Source organism: Geotrypetes seraphini, chromosome 15 (assembly GCF_902459505.1).
Source record: "Geotrypetes seraphini chromosome 15, aGeoSer1.1, whole genome shotgun sequence".
NCBI lineage: Eukaryota > Metazoa > Chordata > Amphibia > Gymnophiona > Dermophiidae > Geotrypetes > Geotrypetes seraphini.
Window position 1 is genome coordinate 37,803,264 of NC_047098.1, and position 27,292 is coordinate 37,830,555.

The 27,292-nt window shown below is 44.5% G+C and overlaps 1 protein-coding gene across 4 annotated transcripts in view; it reads left to right on the forward strand.

The window, feature by feature from the left end:
• Nucleotides 1-27,292, forward strand: part of LOC117348861 (transient receptor potential cation channel subfamily V member 1-like) — a 68,204-nt gene that overhangs the window by 27,915 nt on the left and 12,997 nt on the right. For all 4 annotated transcript variants that reach the window (XM_033921426.1, XM_033921427.1, XM_033921425.1 and 1 more), the window contains 6 exons: nt 10,897-11,037; nt 11,273-11,571; nt 17,214-17,390; nt 20,360-20,518; nt 23,117-23,212; nt 25,324-25,394. In XM_033921426.1, the coding sequence (XP_033777317.1) occupies nt 10,897-11,037; nt 11,273-11,571; nt 17,214-17,390; nt 20,360-20,518; nt 23,117-23,212; nt 25,324-25,394 (943 nt within the window). The remainder of the gene's footprint in view (nt 1-10,896; nt 11,038-11,272; nt 11,572-17,213; nt 17,391-20,359; nt 20,519-23,116; nt 23,213-25,323; nt 25,395-27,292) is intronic.

A 27,292-nucleotide genomic window follows, 5' to 3' on the forward strand; every position in this document is an offset into this window, starting at 1 on the left:
AAACACTTATCCATGTCCTCATCACCTTGTGCGTAGACTACTGCAACTTGCTACTCTCAGGCCTTCTACTTAGCCATCTCGCTCTCCTCTAATCCATCCAGAATTCAGCTGCACAACTCATATTCTGGGACAGCCACTATACTCACGTTACTCCTTTCCTAAAGTCACTTCATTGGCTTCCCATCCATTTTCAAACACAATTCAAACTCCTCTTACTGACCTACAAACAGGGCCGCCATCAGGGCAGTACTACCAGTCCTGCATTCAGGGGCCCGGAGGTGACAGGGGGCCCGGGCTCCCCCAAGGTCCTAGGCAGTGTTCCCTCTAAGGCAGCGGTCTCAAACACGCAGCCCGCTTGTGGCTCTCCAGGTTTTATTTGTGGCCCGCGGTCTGGAGGCGATCATTCTCTTCCTTTTGGAGCAGCAGCCGGCTCGTTCGTTCAGAGCCGCTGGTTGGCGGCTCATTGCGCTATCCACTCCTGCATCTGAAGCCTTTCTGATGTCACACCATCAGAGAGGCTTCAGACGCAGGCACGGATCTCGCAAGGAGCTGCCACCCACGGCTTTGAACGAACGAGCCGGCCAGACACGCTGCTGCTCCAGTGGCGTACCAAGGGGGGGGGCGGTCAACTGTTCTTAGAGTGCGGCTCGTCTAGAGCAGTGGTGCCCAACCTGCTTCCCTTCCCTTTGCTGCCATCGGGGATCAGGCCGGCACCGTGTCTTTGATATCCCTGCTTCTCTTCCCTGCGGGGCCGACCAACTCTCACGGCGGCCCGATGTCAATTCTGACGTCGAGAGGACGTTCTGGCTAGCCAATTGCTGCCTGGCTGCCCGGAACGTCCGGGTGAGAGTTGATCGGCCCCGTGCAGAAGATTGCGGCAGCGGCAGCAGCCTATTACGCGGCGGTGATGGCATGGGGGAGGCAGGAAGGAAGAAAGAAAGAAGGGAGCCAGAAAAAAAAAGCAAAAAATGGGGCACGGAGGAAGGAAGGAAGAAAGAAAGAAGGGGGGGGGCAGGGAACCAGAAACAAAGCAAAAAAATGGGGCACAGAATCAGAGAAAGAGAGACATAGAGAAAGAAAGAAAAAGTTGAGGGAGGGAATGAGGTCTGGAGGAGAGGAAGCATACAGGAGGCTGAAAGAAGGGAAGAAATATTGGATGCACAGTCAAAAGAATAAAGTGCAACCAGATGAAATTACCAAACAAAGGTAGGAAAATGATTTTATTTTCAATTTAGTGATCAAAATGTGTCTGAATTTATATATGCTGTCTATTTTGCACTATGGCCCCCTTTTACTAAATCGCAATAGTGTTTTTTAGTGCAGGGAGCCTATGAGCGTCGAGAGCAGCGCTGAGCATTTAGCGCAGTTCCCTGCGCTAAAAACTGCTGTTGTGGTTTAATAAAAAGGATGGGGGTATATTTGTCTATTTTTGTATGGTTGTTACTGAGGTGACAATGCATAGAGTCATCTGCCTTGACCTCTTTGAAAAAAACCCAGAATAGGAATGATAATTAACATTTTCTCAGCGTATAGTGTGCTTTGTGTTTTTTAATTTTATTTTTGGTAGATCATTTTGACTTGGTCATTTTAAAGTAGCTCACAAGCTCAAAAAGTTTGGGCACCTCTGAGCTAGAGTGTTGAAACTGTATTTCTATTTTATCCCCCCTTTTACAAAACTGTGGAGCGTTTTTTAGTGCCAGCCGTGGTGGTAGCAGCTCTGATGCTCAGAATTCTATCCACACTACAGTTTTGTAAAAGGGGGAGGGGTTCGTTTGTGATGACATATTCTATACTAGGCGAAGGTGTTTTCTGTGTTCTTTGTGTTTGAAAGACATGGTTTTCTGTTAGGATTGACGGTGTAGGATTGATCTGTGCTGGTCTGGCTTGTTTAGTTTTACAATGGGTGTATTGATGTACTGCTCACTGCAATATGTAAGATGCTGCCTTTTCCTAGGTACTCATGTGTGACGTGTGGTTTGTTACTAAAAATCATGTTTTTCTTACAGATGGGGGGAGGGTGCCAAAAAATGATGGGCCCCGGGTGTTACATATGCTAGGTACGCCACTGTATGTAAAGATATCAGAAAGCTGGCGAAGCAAAAACTTTAAGTAAATTATTATTCTTCTAAGTTTTGAGTATTTAACCCTCCCACAATCTCACGGGCACTCGTTTCAAGTTTGAGATTTTGATTTAAACGCAATATCAAATATTTTCAATGCGTATAACAAAAATAAATTTGAGGAAATAAATAAAACCATTTGAACAATAAACATACAAACATATCCATAGATGATTAAAATTACATAAGGAGTACAAGGATAAACTACCGTATTTGCCGGCGTATAAGATGACTTTTCAGTACCTTAAAATCCTCCCCAAAGTCGGGGGTCGTCTTATACGCCGGGTACTGTTTACATGCCCTTACTTTACATTAGAGAGCTGCACGGGGACGCCCCTAGGGTCGCGGGGATCCCATGGGGACGCCTCCGAGGGTCGCGGGGCTCCTGCGGGGCTGGATGCACTCAGTCTTCTGGATGTACGCTGGATGTACGCGGCTCTTCTTCTCCCTACCTTCTCTGCTTGCAGCACAGAGCCGAACGGAAGTCTTCCCGACGTCAGCGCTGACGTCGGAGGGGAGGGAGGGCTTAAACAAAGCTTAAACAAAGCCCTCCCTACCTCCGACGTCAGCGCTGACGTCGGGAAGACTTCCGTTCGGCTCTGTGCTGCAGGCAGGGCAGATAAGGAGAAGGAGAGTAGCCTCGCGGTTCGAGTGGCTACCAAGGGAGAGGGGCGGCCCGCCCCGCCCCGGTTGCAGCACAGCCGGTGAGGTTCCCTTACTTTTGTGGCACTTCCCCGACCGACCGATAACAGCCCGGGTCCGACAATCCTCCCTGCCCTGTAGCCGCGAATCTAAATTACCTTCTTACAGCAGCTGTAAGAAGGTAATTTAGATTCGCGGTTAAGGGCAGGGAGGTTTGTCGGACCGGGGCTGTTGTCGGTCGGTCGGGGAAGTGCCACAAAAGTAAGGGGACCTGGCCGGCTGTGCTGCACCCGGGGTGGTAGAGAAGGAGGGGGGGAGAAGGACGCTGAAAGGCCATGGTGAAGACAGGAAGGGGGGGGAAGGACTCTGAAAGCACTTGAAGACAGAGGAGGGAGAAGGACACTGAAAGCACATGGGGGAATACAAAGAGGTGGAGAAGGACGCTGAAAGGCCATGGGAAGGGCAGGGGGGGGGAAGGACTCTGAAAGCACTTGTGGAAGACAGAGGGGGGGAGAAGGATGCTGAAAGCACATGGGGAAGACAAAGGGGTGGAGAAGGACGCTGAAAGGCCATGGGGAAGATGGGGGGGAGAAGGACACAAAGGAAATGAGGAAGAGAGAGTAGGGAGAAGACACTGGCAGGGAAGAAGACAGATGCCAGACTATGGGGGGAGCGGAGAGAAGAAGATGGGTGCCAGACCAATTTGGAAGGGAGAAGAAAGGGAGAGGCACAGTAACAGAGCAAATGGAAGATGCAGAAGGAAGAGAGATAGTGGATGGAAGGAATTGAATGAGAACATGAGGAAAGCAGAAACCAGGCAACAAAGTTAGGAAAAGAATTCTATTTCTTTTTTTTTTTTTTTTGCTTCAGGATAAAGTAGTATATTAGTTGTGTTGATAAAAATTTATAAACATTAGAGGCTCTGGTAGAAACCCGTTTACAAAGTATGTATTCTTCCCAATTAATATTTTCAAATTAATAAAGTCTTTTTGCTTATTTGTAAATGGGTTTCTACCAGAGCCTTTAATTCAGTAGCATAATTAAATGAAATAACTATTTCTGAAGTTTATAGGGACGGGCGGGGACGGAGGGGATTCCTCGCGGGGACGGGTGGGGACGGAGGGGATTCCTCACGGGGACGGGTGGGGACGGAGGGGATTCCTCGCGGGGATGGGTGGGGACGGAGGGATTCCTCGTGGGGACGGGTGGGGACGGGTGGGACTTTGGCAGGGACGGGTGGGATTTCTGTCCCCGCGCAACTCTCTACTTTACATGCCCTAATATCTCCTTCCTTACGGTGCTTATGGTACTAGTAAACCTGCCGGGACATCAGCGGGGCCATGGTGGGACATCAGTGTGACAAGGGTGCCAGCTCCTTCATCATGCGCAGCAGGAAGCAGCGACGCTCTGGCCCCACCCCTTTTCTCTTTACTACGTCTCTCGCACATGCGGCCATGTGTGGAGTCTAGCCCTTAAGGAAGTTGCGGGGGCGAACAGGAGGCTTTTGAAGGCTTTTAAAGGGAAACTGTCATGCCAGCAAACTTGCTAGGGACTTGCCCGGCACTTGTTCTCTCCCTCTATGTGTTATCTTCCTTCTATCATTGACAGTTTCAGTTTGGTTAACAGTTTAGAAAACAAATAGCATGGCAGCTCCCATGGGTTTATTGTTCTATTCAGCTTTAGTGAATTAATTAAAATTGTTGAAATAAATTCTGATGTTCTTAAGTTTTATTTGTTGTGCAGAAGGTGTGCGGAAGAAGGGGTAGTCTTATATGGCGAGTATATAACAAACTCTATATTTTAACTGTAAAAGTTGGGGGGTCGTCTTATACGCCCAGTCGTCTTATACGCCGGCAAATACGGTACATTTGTTTAAAAATGCGTCCTCCGCGCCTGCTCATAAATTTGTGGAATATGTAACTTGTTGCTCATGCATATTTTTTTTTGCACACACCTCATCAATCCTTAGAGGGAACATTGGTCCTAGGCCACCATAGCACAAATTCCTGTATTATGCTTCTGCTGTGCACAACAATAAACACTGTTGTCATACTTTTTTTTTTGTCCCCTGCTGATTTCCTGATAGCACCCCCCGCGGACAAAAGTGTGGGGGGGGGGAAGGGGTGCGTGGGGGGGTCCAATAGGATTGCTCAGTAAGGGGCCCAGAAATTTCTGATGGCGGCCCTGCCTACAAATGCACTCACTCAGTTGCCCCTCACTATCTCTCTTCGCTTATCTCCGCCTGTGTCAACCCCCTTCCCCCCCACTCCCCCCCCAGGTAGCTCTGCTCAGCTGGTAAGTCCCTTCTATCTGTGCCCTTCTCTTCAACTGCCACCTCCAGACTCCGTCCCTTCTTCCTTGCTGCACTGAATGCTTGGAACTAGCTGCCCAAATCCCTATGGCGGGCTCATTCTCTGGCAGTGTTCAAGGTCCAGTTAAAAGCCCACCTCTTTGAGAGTGCTTTTGACTCCTAAATTCTCTCACCTTGGGTTCTACATCCCCAACCCTATATGTCATGTCTGTCTGTCCAAGTTAGATTGTAAGCTCTTCCAAGAGGGGACTGTCTATAAATGTCAAAATGTACAGCGTTATGTATGCCTTTCAGCGCTATATAAGTGATAAATAGTTGTAGTAGCATCAGAAGGAGGAGGGAAGTGCTGCACTTCCCTCCTCTGATGCTGATGTTGACGCTTGCCCTCTCCCCTAGCAGCAGCTGGCCTATGAAGCTGCATCCTGTTGGGTCTGGGCAGCAGGGAAGGAGAGTGTTAAAACTGCATCTCATACCTTAACTTATAAGCCATTTGATGCCCTTTAGTGCTGGGCCAGAGCCTCACCAGGTCCATAGGCTAACTGGCCCTGACTGCATATTGCATTGTGCCCATGCTAATTTTTATTTTAGAATATTAAAATAAGTTAATTTTATAAAAAAATATGTTCATTGTAAATCTCTCGTAATTATTATCTTTATCTTTATACAGAACAACTCTTATTCAAATATGCACATACATATTAAATATATCTTGAAATTATAATAATGATAATGCCTTGAAGAACCACTTATAACATTTCTAAATACCATTGATCATTCTATTATCTAATAGTGTCTGAATAAAATTACTGCAGTTCTTTATATTATAATGTCCTTAAACAATGCAAGGAAAAAAATTATTGCTTTTAATCCTTAATAATTTGAAGTATTTGCAAGAATTCATTAGATGTTTCTTTCAATTTGATTCCAAAAAATTTGATTTCTTGCATTGTTGAAAATGTCTAGCTGTGCCCAACTTTGGATGGAAGAACTTGCACCAGCGGAAACCTGGTGTAAATCCTAGCATGAAAATTAGGCATGAAACCCTGGTCAGTGGTGTAGCGAGGGTGGAAGGCACCTGGGGTGGTAGCACCTCCTGTCCTCTTCTCTGCCCCCCACCTTTCCTTCCCCATACCTCTTTAACTTCCCTGGCGCAAGCAGCATCTCCAACTTGCTGCTCACGCTGGCCTCGGCTCTCTCTCTGACATCACTTCCTGGTCATGGGACCAGGAAGTGAAATCAGAGGGAGAGCCAGGGCCGGTGCAAGCAGCAGGTTGGTACTGCTGCTTGCACTGGTGAAGAGCTAGAGGTACGGGGGGGGGGGGGGGGGAAAGCAGCGGATGGGAGGGGGTGGAAAGGAGGAGAAGTGCTGCCGCCCTTACCAAGATGGCACCTGGGGTGTTCCACCCCCCTTACTATGCCAATGACCCTGGTATTCTATAACATGGCACCTAAATATTTGGAATGCTCCTGCTTCACCCCTGCCCCTCCTAGGGCCATGCCTCATTTTGGGTTGTAAGTGAGTTATTTTGGGAATATAGAGTTATAGAATAGCACATAGGCAGATGGGCATGTAAATCCAAATTAGTGCCAATTAACTTTAATTAAAATCAATAATTGGTTGTAAGCACCCAATTAACTAATTAGTTTATGTGCATATCTGAACTCCACACCCAAATCTGGGCACCCAGCTTTGAACAACCTATATGGAATCCAGTGGACCATATCAGGAGCTGTTTATTGATCACAGAATTGCAAAGTGACCTGGATACAACACTTGAAAAATATTACCACCTCTCATGAGGTGACCACGTAACCCTTACTCAATATTTGCTCTTGATCTTGACTGAAATAAGTATTGAATGTATTTCCAAATAGCTAAAAAAAAAAAAAAAAAAATCCTTCTACTTTGTTTTCATACTGAACAGGTGGCATATGGACTCTTGGCCATGAAAAACATGACTGGGTCAATACAAAATACAATGAATGATTGGGCCAAGGAGGTTCAGCCCTGAAGGTCATATAATCTCAGTAGGAAGAAGGGGAGGGTGTCTGATAACAGATACACAGTTTGCTTGGTGTATTCATAGGGTGGATCTCAGGAGCACCCTGTGTGACTATCTCAGAATGAATGTCTCTATTGTAAAACTGAATGTTTGAAAAAAAAAAAAAAAAAAAATTCCCTCTTAGCAAATTTGTTTGTTTTAAATAAACAACTTTGTGGCTCTTGCACTTCAATTACCAGTTTTCTTGCCAACTTCTTTCCGTTCTTCATTGCCCCAAGCAGACATGCTGTAGGAATGGTCTCTACAAAGGATTAGAAGGCATTATCCCCACAGAAGATCATATTCAAAGCTATGGACTCAACATATTTGGGTGGCTTATAAATTAGGTTATTTATGAATTAGGTTATTCATTTAAAAATGCTCAAATTTATAACTCCTCCATCCATCTGTCTGAGCAGTATACAGTCTTGGCCTCTAAGAGGCAAAAAGATCAGAGATCAAGTTTCTCAAATATCCACTATCATAAAAGGGAATTTGATGACTATTTGCTATATTTTCAAACTCAAAAAGATTTTTGGAACATCCTGAAAAAATGATATTTGGAGTCTGCATGAGAGAGAACCTGTGAAATGCGGATTATTGCAGTTATCCAGGTCTTGCCACATCTGGATAGGTAAAAACGACGTTTCAGCCATCATGCTGCGGCTTTCTTCAGGGTGTGCTGGGAGGTCTGCAGTTTGTCTTTATATAGAGTGGGTCCTCAAACCTGGTTGACTGGGGCTTGAGGTGCGGCAAGGGAATCCATTGGTCACAAATTTGAATTGTGGCAGGAGAGTCCACTGGTCACAATCTTAAATTTTGACAGGAATGTCTGTTGGTCACAAATTTGAATTTTAAAGATATTCTCCCATAAAGCTGGTCAAATTTGTGAGTAATGGACTCTCCTGCTAAAATTCAAATTCGTGACCAATGGAGTCCCTTGCCGCACCTCAAGCCCCAGTCAACCAGATTTGAGGACCCACTGTATATAAAGACAAACTGCAATAATCATGACACCAGTCATAGAAGCCTAAGAGAACCTGCAAAATGCTCTTTATTATTGGGATTCACTCCATCTGTTCCTGCCCACATGTAGTGATTTATTCACCTAAATACTGTATATTGTTTTATTTACCTGTCCTGGACCGGTCCTATCACTAGGCAAAACTAGGCAATCTTCCAGGGCACCAGAATTTGGAGGAGAGGAGGAAGGAACGGCAAAACAGCCAGTACATCAGACTGTGTGGAATACCACCACCACCAACTGAAGAGAGACTTCTGTAAGCTGTTTGGAGTGGTGGAAGTCATTTAAATTGCCTGTCCATGGCTAATCAAACATTTTCAGTGGCATTTAACCAGATAGTGCCACTTGGGGGTATTCTGGGGGTGGAATTGGCACTTAACCAGTTAATTGCCAATTTTCAACACTTATCTGGCAAAGATAACCACCTAAATAAGACCACCTGAAATACAGTCCTGTTTATATACAGTTCTTCATAACTGGTTTAGTGCTGATGCTGGAGCTCAGACATGGCCTGGCACTGAATTTCCAGGTATAACACCAATGGCGGTCCTCAAAACACTGAATAATGAGCCCAACGTTTATTACTAAGGCCCGGATTCTACTACCACTACACTACAATTTTTATTTCTATACCACCGATACCTCTTCGAAGTTCACAGTAGTTCACAAACAATAATGTATCAAATATTAGGTGCTTAGCAAATATCCCTAACTGTCTCTTAGACTCACACCTGTATGAACAAATACTTAACATACTAAAAGTGCAAAAAAAATCAGAACAAAGGAAAAACCAAAATAACAAAAAATTAAGTCAAAATAAAACAAATATCTTTGGTTTATCAAACAGGCAAAGTTCAACTATGGCTAGATAATCTGATTCATCAATCTGCATCTTATTGCACTTTTAGAAAATTGGTTAAGATCTATTTGTTAAAAAAATGTGTTCTTGATTAATGACTATGTTATAGTTTCATTCTGTATTTTCATTATTGAAATATTGTATTGCCTTTCTGATTGCTTTGTATTATCACTGGAATGTCCAGTCCTTCTTATTCTGTGAACCGCCTAGAACTTTTTGGGTGTTGGCGGTATAGAAAAATAAAGTTATTATTATTAATAATAATTATTTCTATAGCGCTACAAACGTATACAGCACTATACAGAATCACAAAGAAGAAGAAAACAGTCCCTGCTCGAAAGAGCTTACAATCTAAACAGCCAAGACAGATAAACAGGATGTCATGGATACAGTTAAGATTAATCTGCTGGCTGGGTTGGTGGGCAGTGGGGAGTAGGGTTAGGGATCGAAGGCTATATCAAAAAGGTGGGTTTTCAGCCTGCTTTTAAACAAGGGAAGGGGCTAGGCAGGCAAACTCAGGTAATTTATTCCAGGCATAGGGGCAGCTAGATGAAAGGAACAAAGTCTGGAATTGGCAGCGGAGGAGAAGGGCACAGCTAAGAGCGGCTTATATGAGGAACAGAGTTTTGTGGGAGGCGTATAAAGATTCTCCAAACATTGCCGGTTGGCGCCCAAACTCACTAAAAATAATCTCATTGAAATGATGTTCCTAGCTGAACTTCAAGGCGCCTAAATATCGGCACTGGAATCCCACCTCCGTAGGCACTTTAGGCTGCCTAATGCCACTGTGGGCATGGCTAACACCAGAAGTGGCATTAGGCAGCCTATAGCACCTACGGAGGCACAATTCACATCACAGGCACCGGAAATGTAGTCCAGGAAAACCCTGGCCTACGTTTCTGGTGCTTACCTTTGCTGGAGGTGTGTTTCTGTACCTGGCGCCATTGCATGATTGACATGATTGGTGGCCACTTTTAAGGCAGCTGCCGACAATGACACTGGTTACAGAATCCGGGCCTAGCCCCCTCTTCTATTAAACTGCGCTAGGAGTTTCTAGCACAGAGAGCTGCGCTGAATGGCCCACGCTGCTCCCGACACTCATAGAGTTCCTATGAGCGTCGGGAACAGCGCGGGTCATTCAGCGCGGCACTCTGCGCTAAAAACAGCTAGCTCAGTTTAATAGTAGAGGGAGTAAATACATAATAGTGATATGTATGACCCAAGATAAGAAATCCCTTCCAAAGCAGTCCAAAAGTTTTTAAGCAAGTGGCAGTAAAGAGCAGAGTTTCCATTTTATATTTTTCACCATTATATATTTTTTTAAAAACATTCTTCTTTAAGAGTGGATTGATATTGAGAATTTTAGTTGTGACCAATTACTGTGAAGCTCCTACATGCTGTCTGAGCTACTTGGGATGCATCCTTTTGCTCCATAAAAGTCGAATTAAGATTTAATACATGGTGATGTCAGCAGTATCTGGACTCTGTCTCAGAGTCCATTCCCTTAGTTAGGACTGTATTTTACATTTCCTGCTGAGAGAGTCTCTAGGAGTAATTAAGAAAGATAATGGGTTTGCTGTGGAGATGAATATTGGGCAGTTGGCCAAGAGACTGTTCTTGGCACAGCACAACACAACACAGCCAACACAGGCCCAATTCACCACATTGCAATTCACTGCAAAACAGCACACCAAAGTAGAGCACAGCACAGCAAAACCCAACATAGGTAAAATAATTAATGTATTTTTCTCAAAGGCTCTGCACAGAGTAACACTCATTGGGTGATCCCTGCGTTGTATCTGGGAGACGGAATCTGAGAGATGCTCCAATACTGGTACTTCTTGTATGACTTTGACCCCAGAAGTCATTGGGCCTTACTGTGATTTATGTCCCCTCAGGTCAGTCGGCATTGCACATTGCTGTGGAAAGACGGAACTTGGATTTGGTGAAGCTGCTGATGAAGAACAAAGCGGATGTCCATGCAAAAGCAGATGGGGACTTCTTCAGAAAGAAGAAAAAAGGCATTGGATTTTATTTTGGTATGTTGTCACTAGAGAATCAGTAGATGATGCGGGGATAAGTCAGTCTGTCTGAATGATATCAGAGTTTGCTCCATACAGAATTTTAAAGCATCACATGTAGGTTTCTTCAATATTAGCTCAAGTAGTGCCCAGAGCCTCAGGACTGTGATTTCGGGAAAACTTGTCTAGTACCAGAGAAGCATTTTTCAACCTCATTCCAAATCCTTTTCTAAATCTCTTTTCTGTTTTCTAGGTGAACTTCCTCTCTCCTTGGCTGCCTGTACCAATCAACCAAACATAGTCAACTACTTGTTGGATAACCCATACCGGAAAGCTGACCTCACTGCAAAGGATTCTGAGGGTAACACAGTCCTCCATGCCTTGGTGATGGTGGCTGATGACACAGAAGACAACACCAGGTTTGTCATCAGAATGTATGATGACATCTTAATGACGGCTGCAAAATCTAGCCCAACACTGAAGTTGGAGGAGATAACAAACTGGAAGGGCTTAACACCATTGAAGCTGGCTGCAAAAACAGGAAAGATAAAGGTGAGTAGAACTGTACCCATTCAGAGACCAGGTTCAGTGATCATGAAATTTCTGTATGTATGATAAAAGATATGCCGTTCAACCATAAGCCATCAGATATAGGTCAAGCCCAGACAGTCCTAGAAGCCCAAACAGTCCTAGAGGTGACAGACCTGTATCCTTTTGCCCATGCCTCAGTCCTTGATGCAAGACGCTCTATATCTCTATAAGTATCCTATGTCTTCCAGCCTTAGAGATGAAAGGTTATATCTAGAGCTCTGGAAAAAGGAGGACAGATTGAGACATCTGGGTTTTACTTCCATTGCTTTCATTGGAAGTAAAACCCAGATGTATCTGTTTGTCCTTCTTACTGCCATTGCTTTCAATGGAAATAAAAGCCAGATGTGTCTGTTTGTCCTCCTTACTGCCATTGCTTTCAATGGAAATAAAAGCCAGATGTGTCTGTTTGTCCTCCTTACTGCCATTGCTTTCAGTGGAAGTAAAACTTGGATGTCTAAATCCATTCTTCTTTTTTTGGAGCCATATAGTAACCCTAGTTTATATCCCTGCAGTTATCTCAGTCCTAGAGGCTCTAAATCCTTGCAACTTACTTCAGGTGGCTGGGTGAATATATAGTATTATATTAACAACAAAAATGGTAAGGAGGTACGGAATTTCAAACCATTCTTTCGATATATGAAAGGAAAACAACCGGCGAGGGAGGAGGTGGGACCCCTGGATGAGGGTGACAGGAAGGGAGTGGTAAAGGAGGAGGCGGACAGATTAAACACGTTCTTCTCATCGGTCTTCACAATAGAGGATACATCCAATGTGCCGGAACTGGAAATATTCTTCAAGGGGGACCAAGAGGAAAAATTATCATGCATGGAGGTAAGCCTCGAAGATGTACTCAGACAGATAGATAGACTAAAAACTGACAAATCTCCGGGCACAGATGGAATCCACCCAAGAATACTAAAAGAACTTAGAGGCGAAATAGCGGAGTTACTGCAGCAGATTTGCAACCTATCCTTGAAAACAGGGGTAATCCTGGAAGACTGGAGGATAGCGAATGTTACACCTATCTTCAAGAAGAGATCCAGAGGCGACCCGGGGAATTATAGACCGGTCAGCTTAACCTCAGTTCTGGGGAAGATGGCTGAATCATTGATCAAGGACAGTATCAATGAGCATATAGAAAAAAACAGGCTGATGAGAACAAGCCAGCATGGTTTCTGTACTGGAAGATCTTACCAAGCGAACCTGCTGCACTTCTTTGAGGGGATAAGTGAACAATTGGACAAAGGTGACTCCATAGACATAGTATACCTGGACTTCCAGAAAGCCTTCGACAAGGTACCTCACAGCCACCTACTAAGGAAACTGTGGAACCACGGGGTGGAAGGGGACATACACAGATGGATCAGAAACTGGCTGGCGGACAGGAAACAGAGGGTAGGACTAAAGGGACACTATTCTGACTGGAAAGGGGTCACGAGTGGCGTCCCACAAGGGTCAGTGCTGGGACCACTCCTGTTCAATATATTTATTAACGACCTGGAAAGTGCGAAGTTATAAAATTTGCGGATGATACAAAACTCTCCGGTACGGTTAGATCTGTTGAGGAATTTAAAGAACTTCAAAGAGACCTGAACAAGCTGAGTGAGTGGGCAAATAAATGGCAGATGAGCTTCAATGTGGAAAAATGTAAAGTCATGCACATAGGGAAAGGAAACCCGATGTATAACTACACGAATGGGGGGATGATATTGGGGAAGGCAACCTAGAAAAGGACTTGGGGGTTTTGGTAGATAAAACAATGAAACCGGCGGCACAATGCGCAGCGGCCTCAAAAAAGGTGAACAGAATGTTGGGCATTATCAAAAAAGGTATCACTACCAGAACCAAGGAAGTTATCCTCCCGCTGTATAGAGCGATGGTGCGGCCGCATCTGGAGTACTGCGTTCAGTACTGGTCGCCGTACCTTAAGAAGGATATGACGATACTCGAGAGGGTCCAGAGAAGAGCAACAAAAATGATAAAGGGCATGGAAAACCTTTCATATGCTGAGAGGCTGGAGAAGCTGAGGCTCTTTTCCCTAGAAAAGCGGAGACTTAGAGGGGATATGATAGAAACTTACAAAATCATGTAGGGTATAGAGAAGGTAGAGAGGGACAGATTCTTCAGACTGGCGGGGGCAACAAAAACTAGAGGGCACTCAAAAAAATTGAAGGGAGATAGGTTCAGAACAAATGCTAGGAAGTTCTTCTTCACTCAGAAGGTGGTGGACCCCTGGAATGCGCTTCCAGAGAAGGTGGTAGAGCAGAGTACGATTTTGGGTTTCAAAATGGGATTGGATGAGTTCCTGAAGGATAAGGGGATTGAGGGGTACAAGTAGAGGGTTACTATATAGTACAAAATGCTTTGGAGTAATAGATCACTCACAGGTCATTGACCTGGGGGGCCGCCGCGGGAGTCGACTGCTGGGCATGATGGACCTATGGTCTGACTCGGCAGAGGCGATGCTTATGTTCTTATGATTTATTTATCTTTCTGGCAATCATTACATAATAATAAATAAATATATAATGCCCTCTTATTAAATTTAAATCATTTATTTATTAAACACTATTTATTTTAAATTTCACAATATACATAATACAAATAACATCATTGCATTCATAAAGTGCTAAATCCCAGTTGAAAATACAGTAACCAATAGGCCAAGTAGGCACGTGCCCAGGGCCCAAAATGGTCAGGGGGGCCCGATGAAGGAGGGCATCAACATTGTTTTTTCCAAACGGCGATGGGGCCCCTCCAGCATCGATCGGCAACGCGGGCTCCACCCCGATCGACGGAACATAAGACAAGCAAGCAACGCGGGTAAGAAAGGCAACGGGAACTGTAATTGTGCAAGCGGTGCTGCTTGCCCAAAGCTTCCCTCTGACGCAGCTTCCTGTTTCTGCCTGGGCGCATAGTGGGGTGGGGTGGGGCAAGGGGGCCCAGTGTACTTGGGTGCCTAGGGGCCCTCGACAAATTAATCCTGACCTGTCTATACCACATCCGTTTAAAACTTTTTTTTCTCCTGAAGCCTTGAGTTTGAGTTAGAGGCAGGAGATCACTGGTAGCAGTGGAAAACGAATTTAGAAGCAGTAAGGCTTCAGGAGAAATAAGTTTTAAACGGATGTGGTATACAAACACTGAGCACTTTATTATGAACTGGAATCTGGATGCACTTAACAAGAAATGTAATCTAGACAAAAGAAATTTCTAAGTGGTGAGGCTAAAACCTGGATTCTGCAACCGGTGTCTGTCAAAAACAGCACCGGTTACAGAATCCACCTCAAACCCCCCCCCCCCCCGACATCGGGGCAAGAGGGAGCCCAAGCCCTCCTGCCCGCAATCCCCAACCCCCCGATTACGTTCGGGGCAGGAGAGAGCCCAAGCCCTCCTGCCCGCGGCCCCCCCTGATTACGATCGGGCCAGGAGAGAGCCCAAGCCCTCCTGGCTTCTCGCCCCCCCACCCCCTACAAGATCGGGCAGGAGGGAGCCCAACCCCTCCTGCCCAGGCGGACCCCCTACTCCCACCCCCCACTACAATAAGGGCAGGAGGGATCCCAGGCCCTCCTGCTCTCGACATAACCCCCCAATGACCGCCCCCCGAGCCCCTGATCGCCCCCCCACTGACCCGCAACCCTCCGCCGACCCCACAAACCCCCATCCCCACCCCCCTTCCCCGTATCTCAAAACGTTGGCCGGACGGACAGGTGCCAAGCCTGCCCGTCCGGCAGGCCAGCCAGCTTAGGAATGGGGCCGAATTGGCCCAGGCAGCTGAAACCCCACCCACAGGTGGGGCCTGAGGCACCTGGGCCAACCAGAATAGGCCTGGGAGCCTTAGGCTCCTCCTGTGGGCGGGGCCTTAAGCACATGGGCCGGGTTGGGTCCATGTGCTTAAGACCCTCAAAGAGAACTCAACACAGAGGTAAATAGGTGAGAGATATCCACAGGACCAGACAACATTAAGAATTACAGCAAACCAGCTAATAACCATGGGCCCAATAGGCAACCTGCAGTGGTAAGTGGTTTGTAAGCAGCTCAGAGCTGCAGCTAAATTAACCCAAATATTCAATGCCCAGCAGGGAAGATTAACTCTTTCTTGGACCCTAGGCAAACAAATGTGTTGGACATCTCATTGTAATAAAAATACACTTTAAAGCTCCCACAAACGGCCTCACATGATTCTGAGTAAAGAAGAAAAGAGCAGAAAAGGAAATGGCAGATAAGAAGTTCTGCTTGTCCCCTCTTCTTGTTGAGTGGAACACAAAATGCATGGGAGGTGAGGAAGAAGAGGGACCTCTGTAGTCAACAGTGGCTCCAGTCTCCCCTCTCCCCCTGGTAGCATTGACTTATCAAGGCAAAAATCTAACATAGGGACCATTGAATTACACATCTCAGAGGGCTCCTCCAAATCAATTGGACCCTACGTATGTGCCTAGTTTGCCTATGCCTTCAGCTTTCTCTGATGCCAAGGTATGCCCAGTCTCTGATATTGAATATCTGGGTTAATGCAGAATTCCTATGAATGTTGGAGCAGGCATCGGAGCATTTAACACCCTGGACTGCAGTAGAAACCTCGATTGCGACTTAGTAAAAGAGGGCCTTAGTTATTGCACATTAATTTATGAATTAATGCTCATAAAGTCGAGCTCTACGAACGTGGAGATGATGCGGTATACAAACCTAAGGATTAGATTAGATTAGATTTAATGTGTGAAGTGAACTAGCAAAATGTCAGATGAACTGAAATCTTTTGCATCTGTAAATCCTGAAAGATTACTACTTGTACAGAGAAAACAGTGAGCTGATTCATTCATGCATTGCATTTCCAAATATGCGTATAGACAAATCTCTTGGTGGGATGCTTCACATGCCCTGATCCATAGCAGTTTGTCTATAAAATAAAAAAGACCAAGCCCTCACAGAGCCTTAAAAGCAAAGAACTCCTGGAAAAAAGACAGCTGAGGGAAGATATGATTGAAGTCTACAAAATCCTCAGTGGAGTAGAACGGGGTACAAGTGAATTGATTTTTCACTCCATCAAAAATTACAAAGATTAGGGGAAACTGGATGAAACTGCAGGGAAATACTTTTAAAATCAATAGGAAGAAATATTTTTTCACTCAGAGACTAGTTAAGCTCTGGAACGCATTGCCAGAGGTTGTGGTAAAAGTGGATAGCTTAGCTGGTTTTAAGAAAGGTTTGGACAAATTCCTGGAGTAAAAGTCCATAGTCTGTTATTAAGACATGGGGGAAGCCTCGGCTTGCCCTGGATCGGTAGCATGGAATGTTGCTACTCTTTGGGTTTTGGCCAGGTACTGGTAACCTGGATTGGCCACCGTGAGAATGGGCTACTGGGATTGATGGACCATTGGTCTGACCCAATAAGGCTATTCTTATGCTCTTATGTTCTTGTGATCATGATTTTAAGCTTGAGGCTTCCCATCAGAGGCAACCCAACTGGAGTTATAAGAAAGCTAATTCATCATATCAGTATGCTGGTTAGGGAGAAAGAGAGGTTAAAATCCATTCAAAAAGAACAGCAACACTTTTGATTTTATGCCTGGCACTTACATTCTGGGTTTTTCTATTCTTGTTAATATTAGATTTTTAAGCACATTCTCCAACGGGAGATCACAGACCCTCAATGCAAACACCTGTCAAGGAAGTTCACCGAGTGGGCGTATGGACCAGTTTCTTCGTCTCTCTATGACCTGACATCAGTGGACACCTCTGAGAAGGACTCTGTGCTGGAGATCATTGCATTTAGCGGATACCCTCCTGTAAGTAAACGCCTAGGCCATCCCACTGTACCACTTGTTTTCAAGACCTTCATTGTGATCAAGATTCGCTCTCTTGTATTTATGTTAATTGTTGTTAATCCCTTCCCTCCTTACATGTACTATTGTATTAGTAATGAATGTTATGTTTGTTTAATATTTTACATAATTTTGGAACTTGTGTAAATCGTATTGGATTTGGACTATGCGAGGTAATCAAAGAAACTAAATAAACTTGAAACTTGATAAACTTGAAACTCTTAATAAGATGGATTTCCAAGGCACATATGGCATTTCAGGAAAGGAGATGTAACCAGACTTGGGATATGTAAGCAAGCATGTGAGAGGAAACGGTGGGTCTGATTAGTGACATAGTGAGGATGAAAGGCCCCCAGGGCAGTGGCGTCCCTTCCCTGCCCTCTTCTCCATCCCACGCTCCTTCACTGCCCCTCCCTTCTGCATGTGCGCATTCTTTCCCTACCCTGTACCTCTTTTAACTTCGGTCCACAAAAGGTTAATCAAACCAGAGAAGAAAAACCATATAGATAAATGATTTAATTACTACAAAAATGAAGGAAAGAATCTCAGAATTGCCACTCCAAGGATCATAATGATATCATCCATATAAGGAATTGTGGCATGGGTTTCTTTCATTGATCCAAAATCTTCATATATTAACGTGACTCAAACCATCACTCATTTATAGATATATAACTTCACTACTCAGTAATTTAAATTTTTCAGAGCTTTTTTTTAAAATTTTTTTTAACTTTTTAAATTCAAAACTGTGCAAATAGCATTAACATTTGTGCAAAAATGCAGTCATAATTGTGCTAAATAGCTGTGCAAAAGGCAATATAACTTATGTAAAAAACAAAGCCTTAGCTAAGCACTTATCTTTCAGCATAGAAGTACCGCTGCTTTAAGCCCCGTGTATCGTATCTATATGGTTTTTCTTCTCTAATTTGATTAACCTTTTGTGGACCTGTTTATTTGTGGTTAATTTTTCTTTCTTTATTACCTCTTTTAACTTCCCCAGTGTGAGCAGCATCACCAACTTGCTGCCCGCATCGGCGCCGGCTCTCTCTCTGACATTACTTCCTAGGTGTGGGACCTGGAAGTGATTTCAGAGGGAGAGCCGATGCTGGTGCAAGCAACAGGTTGGAGTTGCTGCTCGCGCTGGCGAAGAGACAGAGGTACGGCGGGGGGAAGTGAAGGCGTGTGCACGTCAGGGGGAGGAGTGGGATGGAGCAGGGGGCAGAAGAGGGTTGCTGGCGTACCCCCCCCCCCCCTTTACTATGCCACTGGGTCTGATATGTAGAAACATTTGTCTAAGTAACAGTGGCATTATCCGGGTAATATCACTGAAGATTATTGCAGACTGCCAATGATAGAGTTTAAATAGTGACCTGAGTGTTATTAATTGAAGTACAGCCAGGGCTGGTGTTTGAGAAGTGCAACCTGGGCCCTTAGACTACAGGGAGACACAAACTTGCCTGAATCTGAAGGAGGTACAGCCTGTTGATGGACTTTGAGGTACCCTTCCAAATTTTTATCCATGGCCCCATCATGTCTAACACCAGCCTTGTCTGCAACAGTGTGCACTGTCTAGATCAGTGGTCTCAAACTCAAAACCTTTGCAGGGCCACATTTTGTATTTGTAGGTACTTGGAGGAAGAAAAAATAGTTAATGACTTATTAAAGAAATGACCATTTTGCATGAGGTAAAACTCTTTATAGTTTATAAATCTTTCCTTTTGGCTATCTTAATAATAATATTGTCATTTATAGCTAAAGAGACATATGATCAAGAATCTGTTTTATTTTATTTTTGTGATCATGATAAACATTCCAAGGGCCTCAAAATAGTACCTAGTGGGCCGCATGTGGCCCCCGGGCCACGAGTTTGAGACCACTGGTCTAGACCAGGTGCGGGCAACCTGCAGCCTGTGGGATGGATGCGGCCCACCACGGAATTTTATGTGGCCTGCCTCGAACACTTAAAGTGCACCCCTCCCTTAATCCCTCCAGTGGAGTGTTGCTGAATAGCAGCTGGTCATCAAATCCTAAACATGCTTGGCAGAAGGCGTAACTCCCAGTCCCAACATGAGAGATAGAGACAAAAAAATGTCATTAACCTGAGTTTTGGTGGTTTTAACTACTGTATTTTGCAAATATTTTCAGAATAGCCACTATAGCGGTTTGCTTCCATCACTTTAGTTAATTTTTTACATATTTATTTATTTATAACAGAAGGTCTATGGTTCCACTAGTATGTAATGTTGCAGTCTGCTATGGATAGTAATAATAATAATAACAATTATATACCGCAGGACCGTGAAGTTCTATGTGGTTTACATAGTTGGAGATTAGTGACTAACAGTTTATGAGATCAGTTGTTGTGCAGATCAGCTACCTAGGTACTTCAAGAACAGATATGTTTTAGATGTTTCCTAAATTCGCCATAGTTATTTGCGTGCATAAATAGTTTTTCCAGGTCTTTGCCCCATAATGCTGATTGATAAGAGAAAAGATGTTGATGGTGTTTTTTTAACCGGTGGGGAGACGAACTTCAGGTGTAAGCTTCTCTTATGTCTATTGGTTGAGAAGGAGAAGAGGTCAGTTATATATTTAGGGGCTAAACCGGATAGTACCTTAAAGCAAAACCATCCCAGCTTAAACTTCGCACGTGCCTCCATCGGCAACCAGTGCAGGAGTCGGTAGGAAGGGGTTATGTGATGGGACTTCTTCAACCCAAAAATCAACCTGACTGCCACATTCTGCACCAGTTGTAGTCTGACATCCATGCAGCCCCCTGTATAAAAATTGCCCATCCCTGGTCTAGACACATCTCTAAAGACACTAATGAACCACATGGTTTGTCCTGGAGAGTGAGGAGAAGTTTTGCTGTGAGAGACTGAATGGCTCTTGCTTTCACTACTACAATTCAGTTTTCCTCATTGTTTTCACAGAATGGGCACAACATGGTCATTTTGGAACCCCTGAATAATCTTTTGCAAGAAAAGTGGGACAGATTTGCCCAAAAAATATTCTACGTCAAGTTCCTGCTGTATGTGGCTTACATGATCACCTTCACCTTCGTAGCCTATCACCGGCCTCTTACAGGACAGGTAAACACATGTTTGATGCTAAGAGTGCTTGGCTTATGCACTGACAGGACTGAGCTGCCCTCACATTACCTACCCTCTGCGATATAGACAGGTCAGTCCAAAATCCTAAATCTGCCTCCTACCATGGGTCATTACATGGCTGCCAATTAAACATTGGTTTTCATATAAAATATCTTTATTAACCTTCAAAACAATGCAAACAAAATCACCCCAATTTATAGACAAATATTTGATCCCATATGAGCCGTCCTGTGCCCCTTAGATCTGACCGTAAATTACTCACTGTACCCTCCCTACGAATAATAGGCACTAAAAGACATGATATTTTTTCAGTGGTCGCCCCTCAACTGTGGAATACTCTTCCCACCATAGTAAGAGAGGAAAATAGTCTAAACCATTTTAAAGGTCTACTTAAGAGCCATTTATTTAAGAATGCTTTCAACATTTAAGCCCCTCGTAGATTCCTTCCAGTTATTCATTCAAAGAAGCAAGTTTCAGTGCCTCCCTTATTTGTTTCCTATCCTATTTCAATTGTATTTCTTCCCCACTTCCCTTTTGTCTCGTGTAAGTCTTGTATCAGATGTTTTGGATTAGTTACTGTAAGGTTGGAGGGGTTATGTGAGGTGGCCTTACAATCCACTAGGTCTTGAGTTCAATACCTTCACAGAAGTTTCATTAGGGAGTAAAATCACTGACACGCACAGCCAGAAGTGATTGCATAAAGAATATAATATAGAAATAGGCTTACAGAAAAGCAATATTCATAAGCGGGGGGGGGGGGGGGGGGGGGGGGAGGAGGGGCCAGTAGTGTGGGCAGACTGGATGGGCCCTGACTCTTTTCTGCCGTCATGTTCTATGTTTCTATGTCTAAGCATTACAATTAAGGAGAGAGCAAAGTTTTACAGAGACTGTTTCTGTGCTCTTGTCTATGAGAGAGAATAGGTGCTGTGAGGACAGAGAGGTAGAGAGAGAAGTAGAGAGAGAAAGGGGGATGGGGGGGGGGTGATGTTCCAAGCTTCAGGTTCCAGAGATAGAGAGAAGAGGGATTGATGTTGAGAGGGGGCTTTTTATAACAAATAGAATCTATTGAACTTCAATAGAATCTATTGAAATTAAGTACCCCCATCCTTAGTAAACTGTCTGAAACAATAGTTAGTTTCACTGACCAGGAAGGTGAGTGAGGTGTGCTAGACTGGAGAAGAATAGACTGGAGTCAAATGTAATTTCCAGTATCCCTCTGACAATATCTGTGCACCTGGACCCATTGTACCTCCTAAGCTGTCCATCTTAAGCACCAGACATTAACACATCTTCTTAGCACCTTTTTACTGCCAGGTCCTCTAATCATTGATTGAATTAAGGCTGTCTGCAATGGCATTCCCTAAGGTCAGACATGAATGATATGATCTCCCATAGGCCTTTGCTGACATTGGTTAGGCTAACCCAATGCTAGGCTGACAGTTACGCCATTTGATTAATGTTGGTTTTTACTCCTTTTAAATAGATTGTTATTGGCGTGTTTTTTTAAATTTAATTTTATCTGTTTTCCCCATTATATTTTAATCTGTATCTCGCTTAGAAGTCAGATAAGCAACATTATCAAATTTTAAGAAAACTTGAAACATGAATCTGCCTGTGTGTTCCCCCCTCACTATTTCAGTTTTTGGATGGCTTTTGTGTCACATCCTTTCTATAGATTATCAAGGATAATATGTGACTCATCCATTCATCATACATCACTAGGACATGGTGGTACCTTGGGGAACTACTGAGCTTAGGGGCTGCAAGGTCCCTCATGTTTTTTCAATTGCAGGCCCTTTTCTTACTACTACTATGAATTATTTCTATAGCGCTACCAGATATACGCAGTGCTGTACAAAGAAGACAGTCCCTGCTCTAAAGAGCTTACAATCTAAACAGACAAGACAGACAAACAGGATGTCATGGATACAGTTAAGGGGAACAGTTAATCAGCTTGCTGGGTTGGAAGGCAGAGGGGAGTACAGGACAATCAAGCCATTGTGATATCACTGATGAGGTTGGCTCTTATTGGTGGAATGAGGCATTATGACATCACAATCTCAGCTCTGCTTCCCAAAGACTGGAACTCTTCACATTACTACTACTACTACTACTTTGTGACTCTGTACAGCGCTGCGTGTATCTGTTAGCGCTATAGAAATAATTCATAGTAGCTTAGGGGCTGCAAGGTTCCTCGTGCCAGCAGAGTCCAAGAATGCCAGCTTCTGCTTAATTCTTTATCTAATGTGCTGTGTAGTAGGAAGCATTATATCATAGCTTTATGACTGGTACACGTGCGTATATGTTATATGTGTTATATACAAAGTGATAGTTCTGTGTGCTAATGAATAGCTTTTCAAGGGGTCGCAATGGAAGAAAACCCCTCCCCAGCCATAACTTGTGATGCTTATGGATTGTCATAGAGGCATGCCTTCATGGCAGAAGAGGTAGTAGGGGCAGCAGTGAAAGTGAAAATTTAGAAAAAAAGAGAGGAAGATAGATTCCTCACTCCTAGAAACATCTGGTAACAACTCAATCCTGCCATTGCTCATTGCACCTTGATTTTCCCCCTTGCAGCCTCCATTCCCAATAGAACAAACATCTGAGGGCCGCCTTCGCTTCGTTGGTGAAATCCTGGTCATGCTGGGAGGAGTCTATTTGTGCATCATCCAGGTAGGCATCACTTGAGGTGAAGGACGATGGGAGGCAAAAATGTATATCCTTCTCCTTAAAGATCCCAGTATCTAGTGATCACCCTTCTTCTACCTCTTTACACTGATTGATTGATTGATTTGATTAAAAATTTTGTATACCGCCTGGAGTCACAGCGGTTTCCATATAAACATACATAAAGCAAAAACAAATACCAGTACGAATCACTCTTACCAGCAATATCAAAACACATAAAAATATAAACCTACAAATTCTTCAATAACATATAAGATTACATGTTACCAAGGTACCCAAACAATGTCAGGAAAGACAAATCAGAAGTATGCGTCTACAAATAGCTTAGTTTTCAATATCTTAAAACTGATAGAGACATTTAAATACCTATGTGGCGTAAATGCACATGAGTCGAGTCTCTTTCATTTGAAAGGAAGCTCTACAATGAGAGGGCATAGGATGAAGTTAAGAGGTGATAGGCTCAGGAGTAATCTAAGGAAATATTTTTTTACAGTAAGGGTGGTAGATGTGTGGAACAGTCTCCTGGTAGAGGTGGTGGAGACAAAGACTGTGTCTGAATTCAAGAAAGTGTGGGATCTCTTAGAAAGAGGAAGAGACAATGGTTACTGCGGATGGGCAAACTGGATGGGCCATTTGGCCTTTATTTGCCATCACGTTACTATGTTTCTGAAAAAGACATAGCTTAGAGCATGGGTGCCCAAAAGGTCGATCGTGATCGACCAGTAGATCACAAGGACAACGCGAGTCGATCGTGGAGCCCATCCTGGGCTCCGCAATAGACTCACATTGCCTTTGCGTGCTCCCTACTTCCCCGAAGCGCAAAAGCCAGGCCCATGCAGCCACTACACAAACATTCCCCCCTCCCCCCTCGACATCAATTCTGGCGTTGGAGAGGAAGTTTGGGCCAGCCAATTGCTGCCTGGCTAGCCTGGAACTTCCTCTCCGACCCCAGAATTGATGTCAGGGGGGGGGGAGGGGGGAGGAACGCTTGTGTAATGGCTGCACGGGCCTGGCTTTTACACGTCAGAGAAGCAGGGAGAATTTGGCGGCAATGGCAGCTTGGGAGGGGGCATGGAGAGAGAAAGAAAGATGGTGGTTTGGGGGGGGGCAGGGAGAGTGAAAGACACTGAGCTTCATGCTTCCTGGAATTAAACAAGCTGCTGTTCCTCCATTGACCAACTAACAGTGCTGCCTTCTCTGGAGAGAGACGAGAGAAAGAAAGGCAGACAGAAAGAAAGAAAGGAGGGGCAGGGAGAGAGAAAGAAAGAAGGGGCAGAGAGAGAAAGAAAGGGAAGGGGCAGGGAGAGAGGAAGAAAAAGTCAGGGGAGGGAATGGAGTGTGTCAGGTGGCAGGGGGCAGGCAGGGAGAGAGGAAGAAAAAGTTGGATTCATAGAGGGACAGAGAGAGATGTTGGTTGGAATGCGGTCTGGAGGAGAGGAAGCATGCAGGAGGAAGAAAGAAAGAAAGATTGGATGCAAAGTCAGAAGAAGAAAGTGCAACCAGAGACTCATGAAATCACCAGACAACAAAGGTAGAATAAATGATTTTATTTTCAATTTAGTTATCAAAATGTGTCCGTTATGAGAATTTATATCTGCTGTCTATATTTTGCACTATGGCCCCCTTTTACTAAACCGCAATAGTGGTTTTTAGCACAGGGAACCTATGAGCGTTGAGAGCAGCACGGGGCATTCAACACAGCTCCCCGTGCTAAAAACCGTTATTGTGGTTTAGTGAAAGGGGAGTGGGTATATTTGTCTATTTTTGTATAGTTGTTACTGAGGTGACATTGCATATTTTAAAGTCATCTGCCTTGACCTCTTGGAAACCCCCCCCCCCCCCCCCGACTATAAATGATAAATAACATTTTCTCTGCATACAGTGTGCTTTGTGTTTTTAAAAAATTTATTGTTGGTAGATCATTTTGACTTGGTCATTTTAAAAGTAGCTCGCAAGTCCAAAAAGTGTGGGCACCCCTGGCTTAGAGATTTATCCAGATTGTAACTCTTGGCTTGTCCAAAGTAGTTGGTCAACTCATCTGTGCAGCTGGTACCAGTAACATTAGTTATCACTGTGGATCTCTTCTTCTCTTGCAGATCATCTACTTCTGTCAACGACAACCCTCTCTAAGGATGCTGCTCATTGATGGCTACTGTGAGGCACTTTTGTATGTTCACATATTCTGTAGATTCAGCCTTTATCATGTTTTGATGTGTTTTCTCGCTGACATTGTTCATTGTCTGATCCAGGAATCACACAGGATAAGGCCACACTGTTGCTTGCGTGATGAGGTTGCCTGTGATATTTCGTTTATAGGGACTGAGCAGGACAGGCAGCAGTCTGAAATAGGTTTCTGCATCTTCTAGGTCCATCAAGTCCGGCGATCCGCCCACACGGAGGCCCAGCCAGGTGTAACCTGGCGAATCCTTAGTCACCCGTATCCTTCTATGCATCTTGCGAGGAGATGTGCATCTAACTTGCCCTTAAATCCTAGAACGGTGGGTTCCGCAGCAACCTTCACCGGCAGAGCGTTCCAGGTGTCCACCACTCTGATACTGCTTAGGGGACAGCTGTCAATTAGAATAGTTCTATGCAGTTGTGTTGAAAGGGGGAGGGGGTTCGCCTCAGGCATCATCTTGGTGGGGGCACTGGCACCTGTCTTACTCTCTGCCCTTCCTCCCCCGCTCCCCCACCTCTCCATATATATAGTTGTAGTTAAAGTGGAATAGCATTTTTCTGCATTAACTCCCCCCCCTTTTACTTTACCATGGCCCGAGCGCTAAATGCCCCACTGCTCATAGAATTCCTATGAGCGTCGGAGTATTTAGCGCTCCAGGTCGCGGTAGAAACCTCTACTGTGGCTTAGTAAAAGAGGGCCTAAATTAATAATAATAATATCATTCTTATATTCCACATAGAACATAACAATTCACTTGTATACATCAACTACCTCAGAGTTCGGTTTGGTTAACAATACAAAATGCTGTACATTCACAGAGAAATGCTATACATATAGCCCTCAACAAATAAACTACCCGAGCTTGTCCACCAAGCCCCTTCCCTTGTTTAAAAGCAGACTGAAAAACCACCTTTTTATGTAGCCTTCAATCCATAACCATAACCCTACTCCCCACTGCCCAGCCAGCTAATTAACCATTCCCCTTTAACTGTATCAAAGCCATCCTGTTTATCTGTTTAGATTGTGAGCTCTTTCGAGCAGGGATTGTCTTCTTTGTGACTCTGTACATTGCTGTGAACGTCTGGTAGACTATAGAAATAATTAATAGTAATAGTAACAAGTTCAATGTGGGTCTCAGGCCAAAAAAGCAAGGACATTTATCTTCGAATTACAGCAATCTTATTAAAACAAATTAAGGCACCCATTTATCAAGCCGCATTAGGGTTTTTTTAATCACTGGCCACCGCGGTAAAAGCTCCGATGGTCTCTATGTGGGCAGGAAAAGACCCCACTCATTCGTGCACTGCTCCAATCCATATAGCTGCCAAGATTTCCCAAAGAACATAAGAAGTTGCCTCCGCTGAGGCAGACCAGAGGTCCATCTCGCCCAGCGGTCCGCTCCCGCGACGGCCCATCAGGCCCACTGCCTGAACAGTGGTCTCTGACTAATTTTATAAATTACCTCTAATCCTATCCTTATAACCTTACCTCTACTCTTATCTGTACCCCTCTATCCCTTTGTCCTCCAGGTACCTGTCCAGACCTTCTTTGAAGCCCTGTAGCGTGCTTCTGCTTATCACATCCTCCGGTAGCGCGTTCCTTGGAAGGCTGCTAAGGGAGGTCCTGGCAGTCATTTTCTGATTGGAACCAGCAAGGGCAGAGGACTCGCTCCTTCCTGTTTTGTTCTAATCAGAAAAAGGCTGATGGGATCTCCCATGGCAGTTTTGGTAGCCATTTGATTGGAGCAGCACATGGGACAGCAATAAGTGGGGTCCGCTCCTACTTTCCAAAGAGGCCAGAAGACCACCAGAACCACTTTGAGGGAGCAGCAGTGCAGGGCAGGAACGAATGGGGTTCACTAAGGTAAGCTCAGACAGGAAGAGGGG